This window comes from Athene noctua, chromosome 18, assembly GCF_965140245.1.
Source record: "Athene noctua chromosome 18, bAthNoc1.hap1.1, whole genome shotgun sequence".
Classification (NCBI taxonomy): domain Eukaryota; kingdom Metazoa; phylum Chordata; class Aves; order Strigiformes; family Strigidae; genus Athene; species Athene noctua.
Window position 1 is genome coordinate 10,919,402 of NC_134054.1, and position 26,414 is coordinate 10,945,815.

The following is a 26,414-nucleotide window of genomic DNA, read 5'->3' on the forward strand; positions in this document are numbered from 1 at the left end:
CTCTTCAACCCTGCAATCATTTTTGCTGATGCTCCTGAACATCTCTGTAGCCGTGTACATTCACCGAAATGTGTTTCAGGTGTTGTCTCATCAGATTAGATAAAGATCACCTCCTGATTCAAATTCTGTGAGTACAGCATTTGGTTTTGGTAATGTATTGCATTTCAAATTTAGACACATATTTCGGTCTGCTACTGCCCCTTTAATAATCCCTACTTTTTTTTTTTTTTCAGTTGAAGAAAAAAAAATGACATAAAAAATTTCAAATTGACTTTCAGTTAAAGAAAAAATATATGTGTAAGTAACAGATATCAATGCAACACAGCACATGTCATCTTCCCAGCCCAAGATTAAACCTGCTATTAGATGGTAAACCTTTAATTAATGTAAACTGTGATAGGTCCTATTGAAGACATCTTCCAACAAAACCAGCTGAGAATCTGTCCCCTCATTACTACTGTCCATTACGGGACATTTGGATTTCCTCTGACAAATAAATTTTAAACATGAAACAAAGCAGAATATGTGATAAGTATCTACAGTACGTATTGAAAAGCACAGTTTGCTACTTGAGATTTTCAAACTTGGCCATCACAGATTCAACTCTAACTTTCTAGCTTTCAGATCTGAGCCTTTAAATCCCTTTATTTTTTCTCTCTTTTACATTTATCACGTTAAAACCTTCTTCCTCTCTGTATGCCTTACTGGTTTAAAAAAAAAATATGCACAAACATTTTGAGCACTGCAGAGTTAAGACAAACAGATTATGTTTTATCTGAAGTCAGAAGTTCAAACTAAATCAAGGTAGCAGTTGCTGAAAGGTCCCTTCACCTGGAACTTCCTCACCATCTTCTCCTCACTTTCTAAAGGTTGCTGAAAATTTACTGTATATTATTGAGGCCAGCACATATAAAACAATTTTTCTCATGATTTATGTGCTATATTTTGCCTTAGCTCTGCTAGAGGGAATAGTTGATTTTTCTGGGCACTGTGCCCAGATTATGTTTAATTTTGTCTACAGATTGTACAGTTTCCCAGATACTATACCAGAGATGAGCATTTTATAAGTTAATAAAGCAATAAATAAAATAAAATCTGTTCTCATGTCTCCACATAATAACTGGAACCTTAAAAGCCTTGCCCTGTTTTATAGAAGCTTCTCTTTGTTATAGTCAGTGACTAAAAATATATCAAATTATTTTGGAGTGATAAAAAGATAAGGTAAATAATTTATAGGATCCCCACAGAAACACTTCAAATTTAACCTTAGATTTCTTAAACAAATTGCTAAAATAAAGTTCCACTATTGAATGCATTACGTATTAGTTATATTAAGAAGGAATCAGTTGGATTCCACTACTATATTTCACATAATTATTCTGTTTTTAGAATAAAAAGAGGAAGAAAAACTTACTGTGTATTCTGAATTCCAATTGTCCATTTGTAAAAAAAAGAATGATGAGAGAAAAGAAAAAAAAAGAAATGTGAAATAAAACAATGATGCAAGATCCTTACAGTAAACATACATTAATAATAAAAAAATTTGTGTCAGATAATCTGCTGATTTATATTTGACTAAAGTCTATGGGACAATAAAGGGTACAAGTGAGCACAGAATCTAAGCACCTGATGTTTTCTTTGTAGGGAAGAAATTGCATAGATGCAACACTCCAGTTCTTACCCGTCCATAGTCTATAAACTTTATCTCCTGCTATTAGTCAATATAAGATGTAAAAATATATCCAGTTCAACAGGAGTTGTTAAAGAAAATTGCTATCTGTGGCTCAATATGTAATTTGGAGCTTCTGAAGATAAGCTAAACTATCCATAAAGTACAAGTCAGTAATCATTTCTGCTTTATTCCTTACCTGTGATTGTATAAGGATAATAATTCCAAGCCTTCTCTGTGACATAAAATATTTTGGGAACAACTGCTCTAGCCCAGCTAGGCAGTTTGCTGAAAATAAAAAGAAAATATAAAATTAGAATATTCCATGACTTAGAGTATTATAGGAAACAAGATACTTCTAAATGTGCCCATAATTTGACAGGTGTTTCACAGGACACAGCCATACCTACACTTTGCAAGAGTATTTTCATCTCGTGACTATGCATTCCGGCTCAGCTTTCTCCACAAGCACATACGAAACCGAGTCTGTCTGTGAGCAATATGGTGACAGTGCAACAGTCTCTGATCAGATTTAAATTGAGGTTGCACATTTCAAGTATTCATGGCCTCAAGCCTTTGGTCACGGACGAACTCAGCAGGTTAGCCCATCCAAGGTGGAACTGTGTCAGTACCCTTAACCACAGGGAGGCACTCTCTAACAAGAGGTCATGAGTAAACATGGGATTTCAGTCCACTTCGATCCCAATTCCATTATTTCTTCTTAGAGACTATTTCTTCTTCCTCCATATTCTCTGCTGGCACATAAACCTTCACGTTCAGCTCACCTAGCATGCAGTTTTTCCCACAGTACCAACACCAACTCCTGAGTAGGAAGCTTTTACATTAAAATGAACAAATCACTCAAAACACCTCCGTGAGGCTGGGAAGTAGTATTAGTCCCATTTTGCTGATGAGAAAAGTAAATCACAAAAGTGAAGAAAATTGTTGGAACTGATGTCATAGCTCAGAGCTCCATCTGCCAAGAGAACCTTCCCAATGTGGTGCTACAACAGCAGTAGAATAAGAAATGAAAAACATGGATAAGCATCTGAAAAGATCATTAAAAGGTAATTAAGTAATACTATGGAAGAGTGGGAGCATTTTCTTTACCACAGATCTTGGGAGTCTCATTTCCAGAAGTCTGGTCACACAGGGTACCAAAGAAGTGATGAACAAATACACATTTTAAAAAGGCAAGTTCATGATAATCCATCTTTCGACCCTTTCTTAATGACATCGATTATAATCAGTGAAGCTGCCAGGAACAAAGATGCAGTAGTAGTCACTCACAGGAAGGCAGACCTTGGGAGACCACAAATATCACTTTATTTCAGGGATTCAGTTAAAACTGTGTTAGTCTAGCAATGTGTTAGGCAGATCACCCAGCCCAAGACTGAATCTTTACTGAACTAAAGCAGATGCTTTCAGACCTCAGTTTCCAAGGGTAAATGTTCAAAACTCTTATCTATAGGTAACTGTGTGCAGACTTTCCATATTAGCAAATTTCTGAAGAAAATACAGAGGTTGGAGCATTAAGGTTTATTTAACCATGATCTAGCTACACATAAATATTGTATTTGTCCAGGGGCAAAATGCAAACATTAGTACATTAGCTAAAGACTCAAAGTCAAGTGCATTGACTTTTGCTTTTTGATGACATTGCTCAAAACAAAATTCTTCTCTTTACATAAACCTTTCTTGTGTACAGTCTTTTATGCAGCATTTTACGTACTGCATAATAGACTCCACTGTATCTGATCTTTTGTTTATTTTGTCAACCTCTGTCAGTGTCTTTTTATGACTCTCTGCTCCCTCCTTTACCCCTGCTACACTTTACTCTGATGCCTAAATAAAAAATACCAGAGGATCCAGACTTTCAGCTTCTGAAAACAGTGCTCCAGCAGGAGGGGAGAGGCATTAAAGACTTCTGAATATAACTAAGGCTTACACTGACTCTAGAAAATTTTACTTAGTAATGTCTTTGTTAAAGTACAGATGTTGTACTTTTTTGGTTATTGTTGGCTTCAGCATATTTGCCTGTCTACCTATCTTTGCTGGCATGGCACATCTCCAAAACAAGTAATTTTATGAGCAAAACACACATTATACTCAGAGGTGCCAGCAAGTCACAGGCATAGACACACATGAATTGTTCCAAGGGTGCACTCAGAGAAAGAAAATGTAATATTTCTATTTTAGCAGTGCAATTATCTGTGGATGACATTCTCTCTCTTTTTTTTTTTTTTTTTTTTTAATGTAATTTCTTCCTTCCCCAGATGAAGTTCAGTCTTTCAGCACATAGGGAGGAAGTGTTTCTTAAAGGCAGTCCAGCAAAACCATTGGTAAGCAAGACGACCCTCTGCAAAAATTAAAGTATTAGCAGGCAAGAAAAGATAAATGCAAATAATGCACAAATCTTTCCAAGAAACCATCACTGAAATATATAAGCTCAAATTTCTTCAGGAGAGATCATCCCAGAGCAAAATACAGTGAAGCAAAGCTAGCCAGTTTATTAGGGTGGTGGGCCCTGGGAGAAGAAAAGACGACGAAGAGAACTGTGCTGGTGTGAGGAGTCCTGCTCCTCAAGGAAGGCAGGCAGAGAAGAAGTTTTCAGCATATCTTGTATGGCAGCACATCTCCTTGAGTGAAGCCTTCTAGAGAGATCCTGGCTTCCCAACAAAATCCATAGTTTCCTGAAAACCTGCTGATCCTTTCCACAAAGCTTTTATAGTACTGCAGTATCTGGTGGTGTCGTGACGACAAACCAGATTCACAAAAGCAAATCTGGTGATGATTATTAAGGAGTACTCATAATTATCATTAAACTCAGACAGCCTGACTTCAAACATCCACCATAGCTTTAGGTAAACTTCCCAAATTGTTGTAGGCATGCAGATCTTCTCTGTCTTTGGGTAAGAGATCCATTGTTCCATTGCCTTTGCTACCAGAAACCACATGCTTCCTAAATATGTCTTGTACGTGCCTTCTAGGACACAGGCCTTGCAGCTATTCTGAATTATCTTAAAACGGTCATTCTGAATATGCTCTGTGCTTAAAGCCTTATCTTTTTTTAACATGAAGGAAAGAAATATCCAGAAACATTAAGAAAAACACAACTTTTGGGAGCTGTACAACAGCAACACATTTATTGATTTTTCCCGAGTTCTGTATCTAGCCTGTGAGAGAACAGACTTACAAACACAATAATATTAAATGTTGGCAAGAGATATATTATTGGACTTGTGTGTGTGTGTGTGCGCATGCAACATTACTGGTGATTCAATTTAGCCTGAGTTAAGGTTAGATATGTCAAGTTTGCAGTGGAGGAGTAACTTGCAATATAGAAGTAATAGCTATAGTGCTTCTATGCCCACTACGAAATGCTGCAGATCATAAGTTTAATAAAACAAAACAGGCCTGGGGGAATAGAAGAACTTCAGAAAAGCACTGATATTCAGTTAGATCAGCAGCAGTAAAAAAGGGAACAGATTGAGCAATATATTTCATAGGATACAAGTATATATATATATATGTGTGTGTGTGTATATATAGATATATAAAAAAAAATTATATATATGTAAAAATATCTCTGGCCTGTGAGTGTGGAGGCATTGATCCTCAGCAGTATAATTTCACCATAGGAAGTGACACATATTTCACTTTAAGAAATGATGGAACTTCAGGGCAACAAAAGCCATTTTTCCCATCATGTCTTTAAACCTATTATTTTGGTACAGAAGGTCATTGTTGTACAAGCCTAACGGTTATAATGTCAATTAACTTTGCTGAGGCAAACCTCTTGTCATCAAAAATGGGATCCTGGCTTTGTGATATTATTATGAGGTGAGAAATCCCAAAACCGTTTTAGTGGTTTAGTTTTGGATTTTTATTTGGGAGTGGAGTGTTTCTTGGTTTTGATTATAGTTTTTTGGCTTCCCCCTCCCCAGTTTTGGAAAGCAAAATGACGAACAGTTAAGTGTAAAAGAAAACAAAAGTTCAGATTTTCAGTATATCCTTAACTTCCAAGTTAACAATTCTTTCTCTTAGAAAAGATTGAAGAAATGACAACTAATCCCTCTATTTTAAGCCACGGATCTATCCCACCTTCCTTCTTCCTGCAGCTACCAGAAAGCAGCACGTATTCATGGGAACACGTTCTACTTGAAACAGAACAGCTATTGCCTGGAAGGGGTATTCCTTCCAAATTTTTATTACAGCCTATGCTGAGAGAAACAGTTTTATTGCACTTGCCTGTTGAGATAGACACGTTTTTCTGTTAGCTGACCATTGCCATGGTTTGGATCTTCATAGGGTTCATTCTGCACCACTTCCACACCTTCACCTCGATCACTCTGCTCATGGCTATGCTTGCTTATCATGTACAGCTGTCCAATTCTGTACTGCAAAGCAAAATCAAGAACAATGTATTAGCTTTATATAATACATGTGTACTGAAAAGCCCATGTCATACGATGATATAGCTGTGTGTGCCAATAAAAGGTTCTTCAAGGGTGAAAACCAGTATTTTGCAGCTTCATGTAGACCTGTGAGTCAGGGTCCTCCCATTATCTTAAGTCACTTGTGGAAAAATAACAAAACTTGTGTGTATACCGATGTAAAGAATCAGTCCTTTATTTTTAGACTGTATTTGTAAGCATGTAAGTTAAGAATAATTAATCTACTGCTTCCACGTGCTGACATACAAGAGAATTTTAATCAGCAGGTGAACTTCAAAAGTTCTGTGGGACACAGGATCCTCCTGTCACGCCAACACAATGCCAAATAATGAAGCCCTGCAAAAAGATTCAGGATAACTACTGCTGCTTCACAGAAATAGAAGCATCAACTCGTAAGAAAAAACCCATGTAGACTCTAAATCCTTTGAAAAAGAAGCTTGAGACACATCATTTGGTAATATTATTAAAATGAATTTAAGCACCTAAATGATCCTTTTTCAATAGGCTCTCGAGTTACTTAGGAAGCCAAAACCCAGGAGGGTTGAGCTAGTGTTGCTATCACAGAGAAATAAATTGTTGTACTAGCAACTGATTTTTTTCTCAGTATGTCTGCATTTATACCAGAGCTTTTGCCTCCAGAGAAATATAATAAGAAGTATATCCTTGAACCTTTAGTAGCAAAGACTTTATAGAGTAAAACTGTACTTCCCCATACATTTTCTGGTCTGAGATTTTATTCTCACTTAAGTCTTTTCCACATTCTTGAATGTACCACAGTTCTTACAACAAACTGTCTTTGGACCTATACAGTTTTCTCCATTCGGATCCTTCTCCCCTGCAGAGTAATTTATTTAGGCATATACATGCTAATCACTTCAATCACATCAATCACTTCAAATACAAAGAACAACCTGTTAATTTAGACAATGGCTGAGCTACTACACAAGCTGCCAAGTACTAGCTCAGCATAAGGAAACAAAAGGATAGTGACAGTCTGACCTCAGAAAACTCTCAGATTCTTGTGGTTATTACATTCTATAAACAGCAATCCTATCACATACTTCAAAAAGCCCAAATCAAAAGAGCAATTAGCTGGGAAAAAAACCCCAAACCATCACAGACCTTATTAACAACTGCCAACAAGACAGTCTTACTAAACAAAATGAAAAGAAAAAGGATCATGGAGGGCTCCCTACAGAAATTCTTAAATTCCACATAACCCCATTTTATTCCTCTGCAGCAGGCCACAAGAAGGTAAGAAACTTAGAACTTGCACTTTGCAAAATCATTCACTTAGGGGACAGGGATGACCCTTCTCCTAGCACCGAATGGACACCTCCTCCTTCCTTGCCAGCTACACACTACACCAGTGAAGCAACTGATTTGCATCCAAAATGTGCCTTTCAGCTGATAATTCCGAAGTACTAAAAATGCCTCAAGTTTAGAAAAAGGTTCTTTAATGGCAAAAAGGTGCTCTAGGGCAACGATGATGAACATAACCCACTGTTAAAACCTGCTGGAACTAGTGGAAGAGAGGGTAACTAGAGGGGGAGGAAATACCGTTGTCATAAAACTAGCAAATGTCCTATGGGTCAGGTCAATTAATTGTGTGACCCTTGTAATGTTTGAAAAAATTAGTAAATCTCTACGTAAGTGCTGACTATGTAAAGTAGAACTGCCTGGAAATTTCAGTGTTATGTACATAGTATTTCTTCCTCGCCTTTCTACCCATAATTAGAACTGATGGTGCTTTTTAAAATTAGAACTATAATTCTTTCTCTTTATATCTTATGTAACTTTGGAGAATCTACTTTCTCACTACAAAAACGATAAGTAGAATAATGCTATTTAAACAATTTGATGCTGGCACTTCTCCTATATATTCAGCTTTCTCATCTCTGGTACCTCTTTCACACAAAATGTCCCCATTGAAGACATTAAGACCTAAAATTATTTTTCTTGCTACTCCAGTTATCTACCTTAGTCTCTACCGAATCCTTTTCTTTGTCTCATCATATTTGAACGTTTTGTCCTAAACCTGAAGGCTCTGAAGAGCTGCAGTCCTCACACATACCTTTTAACTGGTTCCATGAAAAACTGTCTTCTCTTTTTCACTAACAATAAATGAATGCATTGATACATAGGCAAAGCAAAGGTTTTGGACAGAAGTAGTATATTTTATTTGCTCAACCAGGAGAACTTTCAGGCACACAAAGCTGTTCTTCAGGTCTGAAATCAAAGCAACACACTTCAAAGCTGAATGTAAGTTGAGAAAAAATGCTTTGCCTTTAATTAGATATGTATCAATTAGACCACCTGAGAGTAAAGATGCTTACTGCCTGTGGAGTGATAAGGATGTCAGAAAAGAGGAAAGGTGATAAGGTGCTTATCTTCTAATGGAAAGAAAGAGATCAGTAATTTATAGCCTGTGGAACATAAAAAGGTTAGGTGAGGAGAGGGGGGAGGAATTATGATTTGCTATAAAGTCAAGCTTTCTATTGAGATTTTTGTTATCCCATATAGTTATGACATCTAGTTGCCATGGACATCTCTGGTAAGTCTTTCATAATTGCACATATCACTGCATGCTTTGATTTCCTACTTCCTTTGCAATTTTGCTCTCAGTTTTAATGGTCAAACACAGGCATCTCAGTTTCTGCTGGAAATACTGGCTCAGAAACATCAAGATGAATGTGTGTTGACACTGACAACAAACAATGGGGTTGTACTAAAGCATTCATTTGCTCCAGCATCACGAATCAGAGATATCCATCTATAATGACATGTTTTACTAAGAGACTGTTGGTCTTTCATGGACCCATACCACCACAAACTGCCAGCAAAATATCCAATCCCAAAGACTGTAAATCAATCTGAGTACATGGTTAGGAGTGGCTAAGCTGCATACCCACTGCACTCTTCAGATGATGATTGCTGCTGTCAAGTAGAAATTGTTTTACAGATGTTGCACAGCCAGTGATTCAAGAAAGGTTCTGCTCCGATGAGACTCAAAATCACGCACACTCCAATTACACCTAAGATCTTACAGAAGGTATCCAAGGCAGCTCAGCGTGGCACTTCTCACTTGGGGGATGCTGGAGAAAGCAGACGGCACCACTGGTGCTGGACGGCTCTTCTGTGGGAATCCTACTGCTCCTCCCTTCTCCCCAGGCAATGGCTTTCCATAGCTATGGGTCTGACACCAGGCAAGTGGAAATATCCCCCTTGGACTGTGCAGTCCTCCACGAAAGCAGCTGTATTCTGCAAAACATGCACTTTAAAAGTAGCTAACTTGGTTCCTTTGTGTACTATTCAACTGCTTTTATCTGGTTTATAAAATCCTAATACCATTCTATAGCAGGATGAGAAAAGAGTTAGCTTCCAAAGTGACAGTACTTTACTAAACCAGAGAGCACGGAACTATTATATCAGATAAAATGACTTCTTTAAAAGTGTACACACACTTTTTTTTTACATGTATAAAATCCAAAGCAAAGATGTGCCTTTTAGAACTCACGGAAATTTAAATGATCGGAAAAAAAAGTCACAGCTTTTTCTAAGTTCCTATTGATATTGCAGACCAGTATCACTTAAGAAACATTTTACATCACTAAACAATGCTAATTTTTTCTGCAAGGGTAAACTGATGTGCCACTGTTATTTATGTTGCTCTATCACAACCTGAATTTCTTAGCTGTAAGATAATCTTCCAAGACCATATACTGTTTCAAAGTAGTCTGTGAAATTTCATGCAGTGGCACCTGGAGACAAGCTCTTCGTTTGAAAACTCTTCACTTTAATATGGGAAGATTTCTTCAATATCAAAGGACAACTTCAACAAACAAATGCACTGAATGTGGAATTAGAGATTTCTAAGGATATTGCTACATAGCTTTTGCAGTAGATCTGATGTTTCTCAGCTCCTAATGAGTTAGACATTGTTTCAGTGATGAACCCTCTTTTCCTTCAACAGGCAGATGGTGTTTGCCTATTGGGAGTTTAGTCATACAAGAAACAAGGTTTATGTTAGCAACAGCATAATGATGGTCAGCCTGATTTTGTTTAAAATTATAAGTGAGACCAGAATTATGTTTTTGGTGTTCCTGAGATAGGAACAAAAAAAAAGAAAAAAAAAAAAAGGGTGCCCACCCTACACATCTTTCATTTGTAGAACTCCCAGTGTCTTCAGCAGAAGCTGCACAAGAAATCCTTGTACAAACATGTCAATTTTTTTCAGCCTGACTGACTATTACTCAGTTTTTGATCTAATACTAGTCTTACAGTACAACCTTTCAAACTTCATATGGAATGTAAAAAGTAACATTCTCTCAAAGGAGAAATTATGCCAAAGCTATTCATAATCGCAAATTTTTATTCCATTCCTTGAAGTTCTTATCTGAATGCTCACAGAAAATGTAACAGATTCATCATTGGCTTAATCTTATATGTCAATTCTCATATTCAAAAGAATTGCTGAACCATTTCACCTACATTTACTTTTCTGTAACTAGACTGAACCATCAAGGATAGTGCTGCCATTTCAATTTATGTAATTTATTGTTCTAAGACAGTAGTAAGGTCCCTCCCTCCCTGCAGTTAGACGCTGGAGTCCAAAAGATTCTCGATGTCTTTCATACCTATTAAAGGTAATGATTGTTCAGCACACTGCATTTTGACAATGAAAAGTATTTCTCACACAGTGATTCATGCTAAAACATGCCAGTGGCTTCCAGTCTTGTCCTCAGAAAACTGCAAAGGTAAAACAGAAAAAAAGCAGAAAACCAGCAACAACTACACTGAAACAGATCTGTACTTATGCACAAATGTGCTCCTTTGCAGAGGCAGCTATAAAAAAAAAATCCCACCTCTACTGATGGCAGTAGGTGTTTTGTCATTGACCTCAATTTAGTACAGATTTACTTCTAGCAAGAAAATATAATGAATCAACCTCATCATCAGTTGTATCTGTCTAGCTACACCGAATCCAAGGACATTGATTATGGCAAAACAGTACCAGTTTCATTAAGGAATTCTGATTTATAGAATGTTGTCTCATTAACAGAAACCAATCTTAAAACTGATTTATACGTTTTTGATTTATTTTCAAGTCACAGTCTTTGGAAGACTCTTTGTGTGCTCTTTGGTGAATGGGTTCCAAGACTTCATTTCAGGTCATTTTTTACTAAAAAAGATGAATAGGAAAACTATTCAGCACTTGTATAATAATTTCCATATTTAGAATTATTTAAAACAAGTTCTCATTATTCCTCAAAGCACCACCATGAGACAAGCATGGTGATCCCCAGGTGAGTTACTTGTCCAAACATGCATAGCCTGTCACTGCAAGCAATCTCATAATGGCAATTTAACAGAGGTATTTTATGTCTGGAAAAACTTGCTTGAAAACATACTTGCTTGAGTAAATAGCATTGTTTAGGAGGATACACTGAAGTTTCCTATTGTGTGTTTTGTTTTGATGTTTGAAAGCATGGTTTTCAGGTCTTGATGAACACCTAAGCTCCATAAACATGAAAATTTACAGTTAGATATTGAAGACAGGCAAAGAAAGCATTATTCTTATTTTATGTTTGATTAAATGAAACAGAAATTAGTATCTCAACCTTAAAAAAATGTCGGTAATTGAACAGGGAATTTTGCCTCAATCTAGTGATTTCCAGCTCAGTACTTTTACCACAAGACACACCTGTGATTTTTTTAAAAGTTCTAAATAGTGATTACTTAGTGGTTTCTCTTATCTCACTCACTTGACTATAAATCCTTCATGTTATTATTATTAGACATGATTCTGTCTGCCTTCTGAAATGGGTGAAGCCTAATGCATCCTCATACTCATCTGGAGGTTAAAGCAGAGCCCTCACATGTGGGCAATGACAACACCAGCTGATAGAGCACCAAGATTGTGCCTTCTGATCCCCATACTTATGTAGATGATGATTCATAGCTATTAAAAATAATTTAAGAAAATCTTTTACATGACACAAACTCCAGGTTCTGACAAGGTGATTTGTCTTCCTTGTTATTAACATTCCTAGATTGGTTTTAACTAGTATAGAGGAAGGTACAGTGTGCTGGTATTTGATGTTTCATGTACTGGGGGATTTGTATTGGCTCCTACTTGGTCTGCTTTTTGAATTAGATTTTTGTTTGTTTTTTTTTTTTTTGTTTCAGTTGGATGACTGGCTCTCTGAGCTACCACTTTGCAAGCAACAGAAGAGAATGTCTCTCATTAACCGCCACCTTAAGGTTTTACTGCATGACATTGCTATGGAGGGAAATTAGTCAGACTTGTAAACATTGCAGAATTAGAAAACTTTTTGTCACCGAAATAATCGTTCTCTTTGCCTAGATAGCTGTATGTGCAGGAAGAAAATAAACCCACTGTAAATTTGAACTTGGAAGTCTCTTTTATGTAGCATAACTCACCAGTGTGAAGGTAGCACTTTATATTTCTAAACCAGTGATTTTCCTGGTAAAATAACTACGTTGTGGGCTAGGGTCATGTGAAAAGAATACTGCTGGTTTTGACTGTTGGGAAAATCTGCAAGGAAAGCATGAATAGTAAACAGAGAACACAGAAGGGGTGTGTTCTGGCCCAGTGTAATGCCTTGCAGAGATACCCAGACTGCCACTGAACTGATCTTACATCTCCTTTAGCCTGGCTGAATAGCAGTATGGAGTGTACACTAACAAATTGTTTGACTTATAGTTTCTAAGCTGTTTAGAGCAAACAAGGCACCTTTACACTGCATTCTCTTTGTCATGTAGAAATATCCTAAGTGCAAAGAATTTTATGAACTGTTATTTTAAAACGACTGTCCCTGAGGCTCGAAGACAAGAAAGTAGCTCCAGAAGCAAAGGTAGCTTTCTACATTACTGTCTTCAAAAGCAAATCTATATTTACCTATACAAGAGATCAACCTTCTGAAACAAGAGAAGGACTGACTCGTTACAAGAAGGAATAACAACAAAAATCCTCTCCACTGACCTTATCTAATTACAGATTATTAGTGAGGTGCCACAGTTAAGTGAGTGCCATAGTTCCAAGTGTCATTTTATTTTGGGGTTTAAACACATTAGAGGTGCAGTTGGTCTTGAAAATAGGTTGTGGAAAGCATTTGAACTGAACAACAAGGCAACACAGAAAAACCCAGCAATAAGAAAAATGTGCCCAGAAGAAGGAGAAGCCATATGAGAAATCAAGATGGTATTCACTACCAACCAGTGGGAGAAATAACAGATGGAAGAGAATCGATGTTAAATATTTCAAGGGGTTATTGTGTCTATAGACGATTTTGTGTGATTAATGCCATTACTGCTCAGGACAGTAATCTGTGTAAAACTTCCTACACCAATTGAACAGTAAAGATTAAATCTGGCAAAATGCTGTCTCTTATTACAGGATGTCCATTGCTTCATCGCGGTACAAACGAGGGAACCCACCTTGCCTGTGTAGTAGTTTGCCTGTCTAGCAGCCCTGAGACTAAAGCTAAAACAGGAAAACACAGAGTGAGCTGTCAAGAAGGCAACAGTACTTTCTAAACTAGCATACAATGAATGCTTTAAAAGTAACTTCATTTAAAAAAAACCAGCCAGATGAAAAAGATCTATAGGAAGCTTTAGCAGAAAGGCTGTAATAACAACTACAAACATCTAGGTCCTAAAATTTGAATGGAAATATGATGCACTGTTGTGATTTGAGGCCCTAGAAAACTGTACAAGTCATTTAGTGGTATGTTACCCTAGTAATATAGAATGAATCTGACTAGTTAGAGTTGAGCTTGAAATTTTTTCTTTCAGTTAATTCCTGCATGCATCTGTGAATCCCAATGCACTACACATCTGCTGACTTGCATCAGCAGTCTTCTTTAGTATTGCCTGAATTCATGGGAACATGCTTTTGTAGCCTCACAAACAAACAATTGCAGCAGGAACAGTTGACTTTTGCATACTGTGAAGTGCAATTCTTACTGCTTTCATGTTTGCTTTGCCTTTTCAAGGAAGAAATTACATCCTTAAGATACTTTATCTGTTTAAATTCCTGCGAACGACAGTTCAGCAACAACATATTGGATGTTCAGAAGGACAGTATCCTCTAATATTTTCAGCTAAAGAAACATGACCTACTCTTAAATTTACAATATCCTGGCACAAAATGCCTTATAACCTAAAGGAGTAATACTGAAATCAATAGGAGCAGGTCTAGATCTGTGGTTAATAGGTGTACAATGAAAAGTAAAATAAATTAAGTTGCAAATTTTGAGCTTTCATGCAAATGTTTTGCCAAATATAGCTCATGTCCTGTTCAAATGGTAGTAATTTTATGTTTCTACACCAGCTGTTCTATTGAAAAAAGCCAGCTGTTTATTCTGAGTGTACAAGCTCATACAATTTTTAAGAATCAGTTTTTATTAACAATATTTTACAGTGAGTCAGCTGGTTAAATTTTTCAACAGTTTACACTATGTGCTCTTTATATGAATACCGATAATACTGTATTATTTAGATTTATGAAGATACATATATTTCCCACAAAGGATGCATGTACATTTTCAGGAGGCTGTCTAAAATGTCCTCTGTTCACAAAACCAGAAAGAACACCTAAAAGGGACTATGGTGTTGCTTGACCACTTATAAGAAGTCTATCAGTGATGCATACTGAAACACTCCTCACATCTACCGGGCCCTGTTTATGAGCCCCTGCCTCCGATTAAGCCACAAATATGCCATGTCTTAATTACCGCTTACTGTTTTTCAGGCACAACGCATTTGGTCTTAGAGTGCTAAACTACTTTGATAACTATTAAATGCTATTGATGTTTTTTTCTAAGTCAATACAAAACCATATTTTATTTGGTAACCACAATTCATTCATGAGACTGTAGTTAATTTGAAGGCTGAAGCTCAAGGACCTGTTTAGCAAATCTCTTAAAACTTTAACTTAGTATGCAGTAAAATAAAGTAAAACTTCCACATAATTTTTGTAGAGGTTACTGAAGTTTTTTTAGTAACCCAAACTCTTTTCCTGATATTCCAGGAAAATACTGTTTCCATTTGAGATATTCCAAGAAAAGTCAGAGTGGAAAAGCGCAGCTTCCTTCTTAATCACTGTCACTGATCTCTTTCCAGCGGCGTGCACTAGTCCTACACGCAGGGCGACACATGGATGTTTCACTCACAGTGAAAAGTAACATTCTCCATGGATTAGTAAACCAGACAGCAAAAACTCTTGTATGTTTTTTCATTAAAATAAAGACTATTCCGGGGTAGGGGAGGGAGGTGGGGTGGGGAAGAGAAGAAACTAAACCTGTGTGCTCTGCATATTAAACACATTGCTGTTGGCTGGAGAAAGGAAGCGCTGTGAACAGCCAGACAATGCGATGCGTCAAAGAGCCTGAGCTGCAAAGCTGAGTTTGAACACAAAGGTTAACTTCTCTGAAGCCAAGAGTTTTAAATCTTTATTTATTTTAATTCAGCTCAGTTTAAGCTGGAAGTATTCAGAGTTGCATACATCCTTTAACCCTTCCAGTGGAGTGCAGAAATCAACTCAGAAGTTAGGTTTAACTATAAACAGACCAGACATGTGTGCATCTACTCATACTTTTAGAAATGATTTTTCTCTTTTTGCATGGCTAATGGTATCTGCTTAATGCTTAAGTAGAACTTCTTTCCCCTCAGGCTTCTTTTTTCTTAATTACTCTTCTTGAGTAATTACTCATTTTTGTGACTTATAAAAATCTCTCACACCAAACCCACCAGTTTTCAAGTACAGAGAATTTAATGACTTCAGGAAGAAACTCTGCCTGTAAACTTTGCATTTAGAAGCACCGAAGAGATCACAAAGGATCCTATAAACTTTGTCAGAATCAGAGGGGAATAATTCTGCAGCTACATTTTTTTTGTCAGGCAAGTTCCTTATGATGTATTTTAGGCAATAGAATTCTGCTTATAAATATGAAAAAAAGGATACCTTTCTTAGTATACACCATCTAAAATAAAAAACCTGAGCATCAGAATTTAGCATTTACTATTTACAACCTTAATAAGACAAATCCAACCTGCCTTCTGATATCTTATTAAGAAAGTGAAATTTTGTTTACTGCTTCCAATGAAACAAAAATATATTCACAGTCCAGAATATTTGATTCTCACAAATAGTTTTCATCTTACTTTCTGATCTTCTAAAACAAAACTGACCTCAATTTAATTTTTAAAATGCACTTGTTTTATGCCTGCATCCTGGAGATAAAAATGTTAGATACAATTCTGTGTCTGCAAATAGTTGAGGTCACTCCTGCATCTCTGCATCTAACCTAGAGATTAGGGTGATGAAGATATTAAGGTTATCTAAAGTCATCTGACGAAAGGAAGTACATGAGAGCAAGACTTGAATTATGTAAGAAGGAAATGAAGGCATACTTTCCTCCCCATTCCCAGACTTATAAGATACACTGAAATCTCAAAATTAATACCAAAAGACGATAAAATGTTTCCATTTTAGTTCACTAGAACAAATATTTGCAAATTAAGTATGCACTCTATAAACCTGCAAGTGACACCCCCCTCCTATGTTGAAATAAGTCACTACATAAGTATTAAGTAGCAACTTACTACTTCTGTAGTGATGCCTTTTTTACACGCATGAAGTCTCTAATAAATGTAGTAAGTACATTTAGGGTAGAAATCTGTTTGCTGGCTACTGACTTATGGAAAATCAAAACTGCAGCCAAATAAACTCTTGGGCATGAAACCTGAAGTCTGCTGCAGAACCCAACGCAACTGCACGTGCTGGAGAAGCAAGCACGCTCCGGGCAGCATGTGCCTGCCATCTAATGTCTTTGTCTAGATAATTATGGAATACAGAACCTTTCAAGTAAAACTTTTCCACCTTGAAGGTGCAAGTACTTTTACAATGTACAGATAAGCAGAATTGTTGCTTTCCAGCACAACAGAGAACGGGAAGCTCTTACGTAACTCTAAGTAAAATTTCCAGGAAGGACCACATTCCTGACTAACTGACAGACTCCAAAGCTTCCAGATCAGACATTCTTTTAATACCACATGTAGAATAAAAGGCACAAAATTACTGCCAAGGGACTATATAGGCTTAATTCAATTGCATCATAATTCAGAAATGTGAAGCTATATGGTCACCAGATGTTTTTGACAGATGGTGTCACAGCATTAAGCATTCTACCAGTGCTTATCTGTTTTTTACTGACCAGTGTCAGATCCCAAACAAATCCTGTAAGGAATGTCTAGAACATTACAAACACAACAAGTGTCTCCTGTAGAACAGAACTTGGAAACAGCACAGAGGGAGGTACAAAAAACTACAACAAAACTGCAGATTTTAACCAATACAGAAGAATTACAGTGGCTCATCATACTTACAAAGACTAGAGAAATAAACCCTTTTAAAATATGTTGTATGTTTGTAGGGCATGAATTTTTAAAACCCTACTCCTGGAATTTCAAATACAGTATTATTTCACATGCACTTTTAATTACCGTATCTGCAAAATCCCAGTGAAAATTTTAAAGCTGATATCAAATAATGCATACTGGCTGCTATGAAATATTATAAATAATACAACTTAATTATTCTCATGAATCCAGTATATTGAAGGACTGCAAACCAATTTACCACAATTTAATTAAAAACTCAAACATTTATAAGGGTCCAAACATAACCCTTCAAAACTTCACATGGTCAGAATAAATCATTATAAGCATACAAACGGAAAGGTAATTACCTTTCTCTAAGGAAGTTACCCATACTAACAGAGTTAAAGTAATAATGCTTGAGTTAAATGGAATATAATTTCTTGAGCTTATACAGCAAATAAGTATCTATCTTCTGCAGAGATACCTACAGTCTTGTTATACAGGAGCTGTAAGTAATAGTTGGCAATTTATTAGTGAAGATATGTAGCAAGTAAGAGCATCCAATGTTGCAAGTGGAGCCTTGACAATAGAACTAAAAAGCTCTTCCAGGACAGATACTCCTGCCCTACCTCTGCTGGATACCAGCAATAGTAGTAATAATCACCAGCGACAGCGGAAGAGCGAGTAACTCCTGGTTCTCTGCTGGACTGTGTACTCTCCTGAAGTACCTTGCGTAGCATAAGTAACAGATAAAACAATTTCTCAATACGTGTAACTGGGAATATCTTTCTTTCCACCATAAAGAATTTTCTTTGGTGTTCAAACTTTCTGCTACAGAAAAATTTCCAAAAGGCCGCTGCAGCTGGAACAGATCCTGTTGAGTTCAATGGAAAGACTCTCCTGTTGACTCCGGAGAGCTTTGTACGTAAGTGAACAAACAGCTTTTCTGCACTTTCTACTCCAAAGTTAACCACTTCCTCATTAGTTAGAGCCAGCTGCGTCATTTGGAACATATCCTTTGGGTATAAGAGTTCATGGTGTACAGTAGCACCAGGGAATAAAGCTGAAAACCATAACAACAATATGTATAAATAGATAAGATCTCTTTATAGAGAACCTGGTTTTCTTCCTCCAGTTCTTCAGAACACAGCACAGTGCTCTGCAGCAGTCATGCAACTACAGTTTATGCAAGTACTCTGGGCTGTAATCTGCTAGAAGACACATGTTTAAAATGGAAATCATCTAGCTTGAAGACTTTAAATGCGTATACATTAGAAAAAGCTGGGCTTGTGCAAAAGTCAGAATTAATCCGGAGCATTCTGCTGTAGACCTCAATAATTGAAAAAAAAAAAAGTAAAACCACATGCACACAAAAGCTCAACAAAAAAACCCTCACCAAAGCCTAAAAATAAAATTAAAGGTATCATTGCTTCCTTTCTTGCTGCCCCATGGCCTTCTACTACCTAAAAAACACTCTCAACAAGTCATTGGTTCAAACTCAGAGAGAGGAAGTGGTTGCTGTAGCAATGGCAACCAAATAAAAGCTCTTTGTCTAATACATTTTTTATTTTTTATAGCATGCAGAAAGAGCAGACAGCAAGAACACAAACTTGCTGCATGCCAACATAGCTTTAGCTTCCTCTGGTTCATCATCTGCTTGTTCGATAAAGTTACAACTTTTCATAAAAATAAAGAATTCAGACAAGTTTACAGAATTCTTTGACACATGCTATGTGGCCATAAATTACTCCTCAGGAAACACTAGAAGGTATAATTAAGGGAAAAGATGGAAGAGAAGATTAAAATATGAATGAATCTCACTAAAAACGTCCATGCCTAACTGATCTCACAAGTCGGTCAGTAATCAAATTTTAGTCTAACACTTTTAAGCGCATGTCGTTCAGTAAAACATTTATAACAGTACACACCAGTATTACTTTTAAGTTCAAACATTGCTTTTATACTGTTTTAGATGGTTCCTACTATTTCTACAGGCATGTGACAGTGAAACATTTTTATGAAAGAATTTTTTCTTCTAAAAGATGAACTATCAGTTTGGTTAACCAGATAATGCTAAACTTTAATGTGAATACTCAGTGCTTTGTTCTACAGCTCAAAGGCTGGGCAAATGCCTGTTGAAGAATTTCCAATCTAACAAACTTAAGTGCTCTAATACGATGTTTCTCAGATTTGTTTTACCGTAAATCTCTCTTCAATGTTTGCAAACTTTTGGGGCGGGCAGGGAGGGAGGGAGGGGATGTCACACTACCCACCTACTACTACACACTCCCTACTACAAAACAGGGAAAACTCTGGAATGCAGTATTTTAAGCAGGGCCTGGGGTCTGGAGCTTGTCTAGGAATATTTTAGCTAGGTAGTTCAGAGAACAGGTTTAATAGGAGCTCATGGCAAACAGTTACCACAGGATCCACACTCTCACTTTCCAGCCACTTGTTAATCTTCATAATACTCCCTTCTTCCCACTCTCACATTCACTGCATAGAACGCATACACATAAGGAATGTTAATGGTTAATTATCCAACTTTGAAACCTAAATTCTCTATTTCTCTTTTTTTTGTTGTTGTTGTTGTTTTGCCTTGTGCTGGTGTGGACTGCAGAGTTCTCCTGAGAAGCAGATAACCATCTGGGCAGGCTGAATTCCTCGCTGCCACGGCTGAACTGCTATCCAGCACCTCAAACAGACAAATTAAAGCTACAGTGTCACAGCAGGGTAGTCATACTCTTCAGCTGCATCTTCCTTCATCATCAGGATCCGATATACCTGCTTCCCAGTCTTGGATTATCAAAGCATAATCTTGGATTATTGCAGACAACCAGACTAAACAGGACGCCTTCAATCTTCCCTTCAATCCAGGCTGCATACAACTAGTTAAAAACAAATAAATTAATGCATAAAATTCTGCTCTTGATTGAAAGGATCGTAATGAGAAATTTGCTGTCTTAACTGGTCACAACTGTCACTGAGAGCCAGCTATCAATGTGGCTCTGTGGGAAGCTTGCAGTGTTACTTCTGCTGGAGCCAAATGGTTGTCTTGCTGTGAGCACAAATGCAATATGTGGGAAGAAATCTGGCATTTCCAGTGGGATGCACGGATGTGTACAAGCAGATATGGGTTTATATACTGAAAGTGTACACTCTAGTTGACTATACTAAACCTCACATGCCCATTCTCTTCTCATGATTCTGAATAGCTCAACAGCTACTTGATATAATCTGGATGTCCAAACAACTCACACCAAATAAACAACTAAGATAAATGAAGTTATACTTCATAAAGAAAAAGCACCCCAGGTATTACAATAAAATAGAACAGATAATGCAGTGGTCTCAAATACTGAGTAACAAAAAGGGGAAAAAAATATTTTAAAAAAATCAAAACAAAGGGTTTGATTGCAACTTTTTTCTTTAAATTGCAAAAATCAACAAATCCTATTTAAAAATATTTCAGATGTTTAAAGTGAGGTTGAAACACAGGACTTAGTGTTGCAAAACAAAGTTCATTTAGGGAAAGGAAAGGTGCAAAACTGCATTCAAGGCTGCTGGATGGCAATACACTGTTTTCATGTGATTTTCCCATGGTACTTCGTGATATGAAAACTACAGTGTCTGGGAAGCATGACTGATTATTGTTTCATTTTCTTATTCTTCCAGTAATTGCTAACACACAAACACATAATGACCATCAACACAGAATACAAAACCTTAGATTTGACAACCGAATAAACCTTCCAAAAGGGCAGCGTGTTTAATTCAATTTAATTTAGTGAAGGGCCAGAGCTCTTGTTTCAGAACTCAGAAGATTCCCATTGCCTAGTTCTGAGTTACTGAGAACAAACAGAAGATTTGTATTATAGCACCTGAATGATAATTTGTGGAAGAGAGGAAATGGAGTCAGAATTTCAGTTCTAGATTCGTCTTTGCTATTTTTTTTCCTGTATTAGCCAGATACACTGATTTCAGGAACACCAGAGAATTCCACATAGAGCAAAATATGTGTCACAGTTCCCTCCAATTGGATCAAATCTAGCTCTCATATCAGTCTTCCACTTTCCACAACTTTTTTATGTCCAAATTACGGTAGAGAGAAAAAGGATGACTACACAGCATTATAGATCTGACAGCCTCTTGGTGGCCTCCTGAACAAAATATAGGAAACTTCTTGAGCTGCACTGACAACAGTGCTGGGTTCAGAATCCACCAACTGCAGCTGACTCCCTGAAGGTCACTTCATTTTCTGTGCCAGAGCTCACACAATCGGAGAACCAAGCTTTCTGCATGCTGCCTTAATTTGGTAAGGCTGTTTTCTTAAAAAAGACCTTACGTTTTCCTTATGAGCCATAACATATGCTACAGAAAGAGAGACAACATACTTTTCTATAGCCAGAAGGTCTGTATTTGAGGCTTGCTATTTATACTGTTAGTCTAGTCCTTTACTCTGCCACAAAGCCCTGGCCACACCAAGTATTCAACAAACAACCTCCCTGTCATAAAGACAGCCAGAATGACTGCAGGTTCCTTCATATGAATGATGATGCCTATGAAGGATTAAGTTTCCTAATTTTTTTATTTTTTTTTTTACCCATGGAAATTAAAGGATAATTCAGTAATTTCATTAGATCAGGAAGATAAAGGTAGCATTGGTTTTCCACTTACTATTAAAGGTAATCATGCAGGGCTGAGATACTGTGTTATTCTTTGCCATTCCATTTTTAGATTATTTTCTTTCCCTTTCTGACTATTGGTGAGATTCATATCACAAAACGATCAACCTTCACAAAATGGATGCTTTCATCTTTGTGGCTAAGGTGTTTGTGAAATCAATATGATGTGAAACAGTTTTCTACATTTGCCACGTGATTAACTGGAAGATGTCACTGCAGTATTACTATTTTATCTTCATGAAGACATGCATTCAGGGCAACAACAGAGCACAATATGCACTTTCTCAAGTCTAGAAATGCAAGGAATCCCAAAGGGAAACTTGCAGAGACATGCTTGCCTCTCCACTCATCTTTAGATCAAATGTTTCATTAAAGCCATCTGACTGACATTTCTCCTTCCAATGGCATCAGAAAGAAAAAGTGCCATTAAATGGATTCTCAGGTTACCATCGGATATTGGCTTCAAAATAATCTTCTAGATGTCACAACAACCTCCTGGAAATTCCTAAAACTGCAGTTGCCCCTGCAAGAATGTATGAACAAAAGTGTAACATTTTATCCTTTCAGAAATACACTAAAACACAGACCAGCTTAATCTCAGCCTCTCAGAGAATACCTGTTTATGCATAGCTAGTAAGCAAGAAGCTCAAAGAAGTGAAACAACCTTAAATTTTCTTCAAATGAAAGGTTAGATGGATTTTTAGAAGGTTATGAAGAGGATGCTGAAAAAAGATGAGATTTAAGGGCTAGCAAGTAATTCATTCTATGAAACAACATAAAAAGAATAAAAAATAATACAGATATTTACTGCAGTGCAAGCTCAGCGTGAGCTAAATTGTTTGGCTGAACTGCTCTGTGCTACCATGGCTAAATTGTTCCCAACACCCTGGCTAACATTGGCAGAAAATCCAGGTGTAGAAAACTGACTTCAATATTGCACTCAGAAGTAAAGCTGTACTTTTAGCTCCTTCTTAGCTTTTGCCAACTTTGAATTCTGTTTTATTTCTTTTAACAAAAAATAGAGTTTATAATTGAAGCCAAATAACCATTCTCATCTCCTGCTGATCTGTATTTGACTTGAAGACAGCCACTGTCTTGATGAATCTGGCCTAAAATATCATAAGCAGCTTGCAGTTTCACTTAATAAAATATGGCTCTGACAATAATTCCAGTGAAGCCAGTTTAGTGAATGTGTTGTGTATTTACTAGCTTTACTGTTTATATTACTAGCAGTGATGTTGATACTGTAGCTGGTCATTGCCAGTTAAATAAAACACAAGTTTATGTTACCATCAACTATTTATTTTAACGTTGACATAGGCAGTATGTTGTGTAAAGAAGTAGCAGTAATTTTCTGTTAACAGAATTGTATTTTGAATTTATGGAAGAGATATGTATCTACAAGCAGAGTACAACTAAGTTACTACTAAGTACAAGCAGAGAAAGTAACAGATCACCTATCATTAAGCTTGCTGACAACTTCCATTAGAAGAGATTGTTCTCTTGTTGGTTACAAATCTTCTAGATTTTAGTTGCATGGATGTTTTACTGTGTCCACCTTAGGCTCAGAAAGCGGCAATCAAAATGGCTCAGGAATGTTTCAGTTGCTAGTAAGAATAATAGTAATTATTAAGTAGAAAAAATTCATTGTATTGGAAATAAATGTATTTTTTTTTTTCCTTTGGAAGGCTCTCATGCTTACAGTGGGCTAGAAAAGGGACTTGAAATTCAACAGACATGTAGTCTTTGCATAAACACTTACCTTATGCTGTTCATGTGAAAATCTATTCATATTTAGCCCTTTGGCTAAATATAAATCTTTAAATTTAAGCCTTTGCAAATACAGTTCCATATTCTCAACAGAAGTTTTTTAGAGCTTTCCAGAAGAATTATCAAAATATTATGTTCTTACTGCACACTCTCAAGCCTCTCACAGATCCTACTATGTATAGGATATATGTTTTCCTTGTATGTGATCACACTTCTTTTCTATTGCTTATTCTGTTCTACCATATGTCATCATGTACATTTTAAATTATTATTTTATCCATTACCGTCCATTATCTCAAGTGCAGAAGTCTGCGCAGCGCATCTCAAGGTTCTAACACTGATGATAATACAGACAGCAGCTCACATGAGGCCATCTAGTCAAGCTTTTTTTCCTCAGAACGTTTTAAAAGCCCCCAATATGATTACAAATAAAAGCTATGCTTAAGGAAATCCTACCAAGCTTGTAAAGCCAGGCACTCAAGAGTTAGGGAAAAGCGATGAATGGCTTATTGGATATTAATGCACTTGTGTACATAAATGCTATGGCACAATTAAATAATTAGGTACCAGTTTTTCTTCCTATTTGAGGTAGCTGCATATTAATGTAGATGATTTTACATAGGGCTTCTGCTCCATTTGCTAAGAGCTGAAAAACATACTGTGCCAGCTCAAGGTCATATGGATTTAAGAATCCACATCAGTGCATATCCTCTGGGCATCACCAGCACAACAGTACCCAGTTGTCATGCATAAGGATGAGAAATTACAGAAATTAAGAAATCTAGGTTACATCAGACAAGTTGCTTAAACCCAATTTCTTCACAAGCAATTGCTATCTCCTTGTTCCTCATCATCTAGGTACCCCACTTCACACAAGAAATCTGGTTAAAAAAAAAAGCTCAATATTTACCAGATAGCTAGAGTCAATGAGAACTGTGTTTTAAATGGGCTATATAATTCCACTCTGAATTAGGTTCCAAGCGTTAAATATCAAAATACGTTAATATTTTCAACTATCATGTCTTAATACAGATGTTTGTCTTCTGTAAAATCAGAAAATTTGCTCACTTTACAGAAATGTGATGAAAATAAATTGATTATTTTTTAGGAAAACATTCAGACACTTTAATGATAAGCATCACTCCAAACCATGATAGACAGTGGTTCCAACTTCAGAGATGGGTCATAAGTTACTGTAAAGGAAGACATAAAATTATATCATGAAAAAGTGGTGTCCACTCGAGGACCACCCATCCCTTCCAGGAACCATTTATATGGAAAATACATTCAAAAAGCTGGCAAACTATAACTATATAGGCTACGTTAATTTGGCACCTCCTAATTCTAAGTGCTTGTCCTGGAACCCTTAAATAATGATTTTTAAACCAGTCTATGTTGATAAAAATGAAATTATAATTTCACTGCTGTTTTGGAATTTATGAAAAAGGATATAGACCACTGAAATCTTTGTAGACAGGTTTGCAGATGAAGTGGGTATGAACTCAAAGAGTGTCAGCTTGCAGATGTACTTTTTCCTGCTTGTGCTGCTGTTTTTGGTGGTGGCTGTTTTTGGTTTTTTTTTTGTTTTTTTTTTTTGTGGTTAAATAAAAGTGTTCAGCTTTCAATTCTTATCTTTTGGATGTGTTATATTCATACTACAGGAAACAAACATCAGTATTTTGACCCTGTGGGGTTTTTTTTCCCTGAAAACAAGACATTAATAGAAAGTAGAGTAAGCAACAGCAAAACTACATTTTTTAAATCGGAGAAGCAGCAAAATTAATTTTGAAAGCTTCTTCATTCAAGGCTGAAAGCCTTTGTACAAAACTTCATCCTGGAGTGATATTTTCAGCTGTAATATAGGGGTTTGTAATGGAAATGCTGACAGGCCCATAATTATGGAAGCACTAGCGGGCACCACTATAATAGTATATCAGATAGGCATACTACTTAAATTCAGTACAAGGTATCAGAAGATGTTAGTGTCTGTCCTCATTAAAGCAGCACTTAAAATTCCTTTTAACCTCCATGACTCAAATTATTAACTTGATGTTCAGAAGGACATATACACTGATACCAATATTTGCAATGAATACATCCCCTTTAGTACTTCAGAGTGAATTGGTGGATCATCCTAAACGTTTAAGCTCATAGAAACTGCAAAAAATAAATGGTAAGAATAAGAACATTTTATTTTACAGGACAATCTGAAACCACGTAAAGTAATATCAAACTTACACATTAGTTCATGTGTTCTATAACATTTTAAAGCTTCTTTTTATATCCAAATATGCAATGATATATCTGTGATAAAATTACACTTTCAAATATTGAGGGGGGGGGGGAAAGTTGTATCACCTCTGTTCACTGGATCTTGTTTCTCAATCGGTTCTAAATATTAGTATGAAATTCTTGATGCCTGTACAA

The 26,414-nt window shown here is 36.6% G+C and overlaps 1 protein-coding gene across 1 annotated transcript in view; it reads right to left on the minus strand.

The window, feature by feature from the left end:
• The window catches only part of PITPNC1 (phosphatidylinositol transfer protein cytoplasmic 1), an 85,112-nt gene that overhangs the window by 40,272 nt on the left and 18,426 nt on the right, over nucleotides 1-26,414 (minus strand). Inside the window, exons 2-4 of the mRNA XM_074922451.1 lie at nucleotides 5,921-6,069; nucleotides 1,869-1,957; nucleotides 1,415-1,422 (exon numbers count right to left, since the gene is read on the minus strand). Of these exons, the coding sequence (XP_074778552.1) occupies nucleotides 1,415-1,422; nucleotides 1,869-1,957; nucleotides 5,921-6,069 (246 nt within the window). The remainder of the gene's footprint in view (nucleotides 1-1,414; nucleotides 1,423-1,868; nucleotides 1,958-5,920; nucleotides 6,070-26,414) is intronic.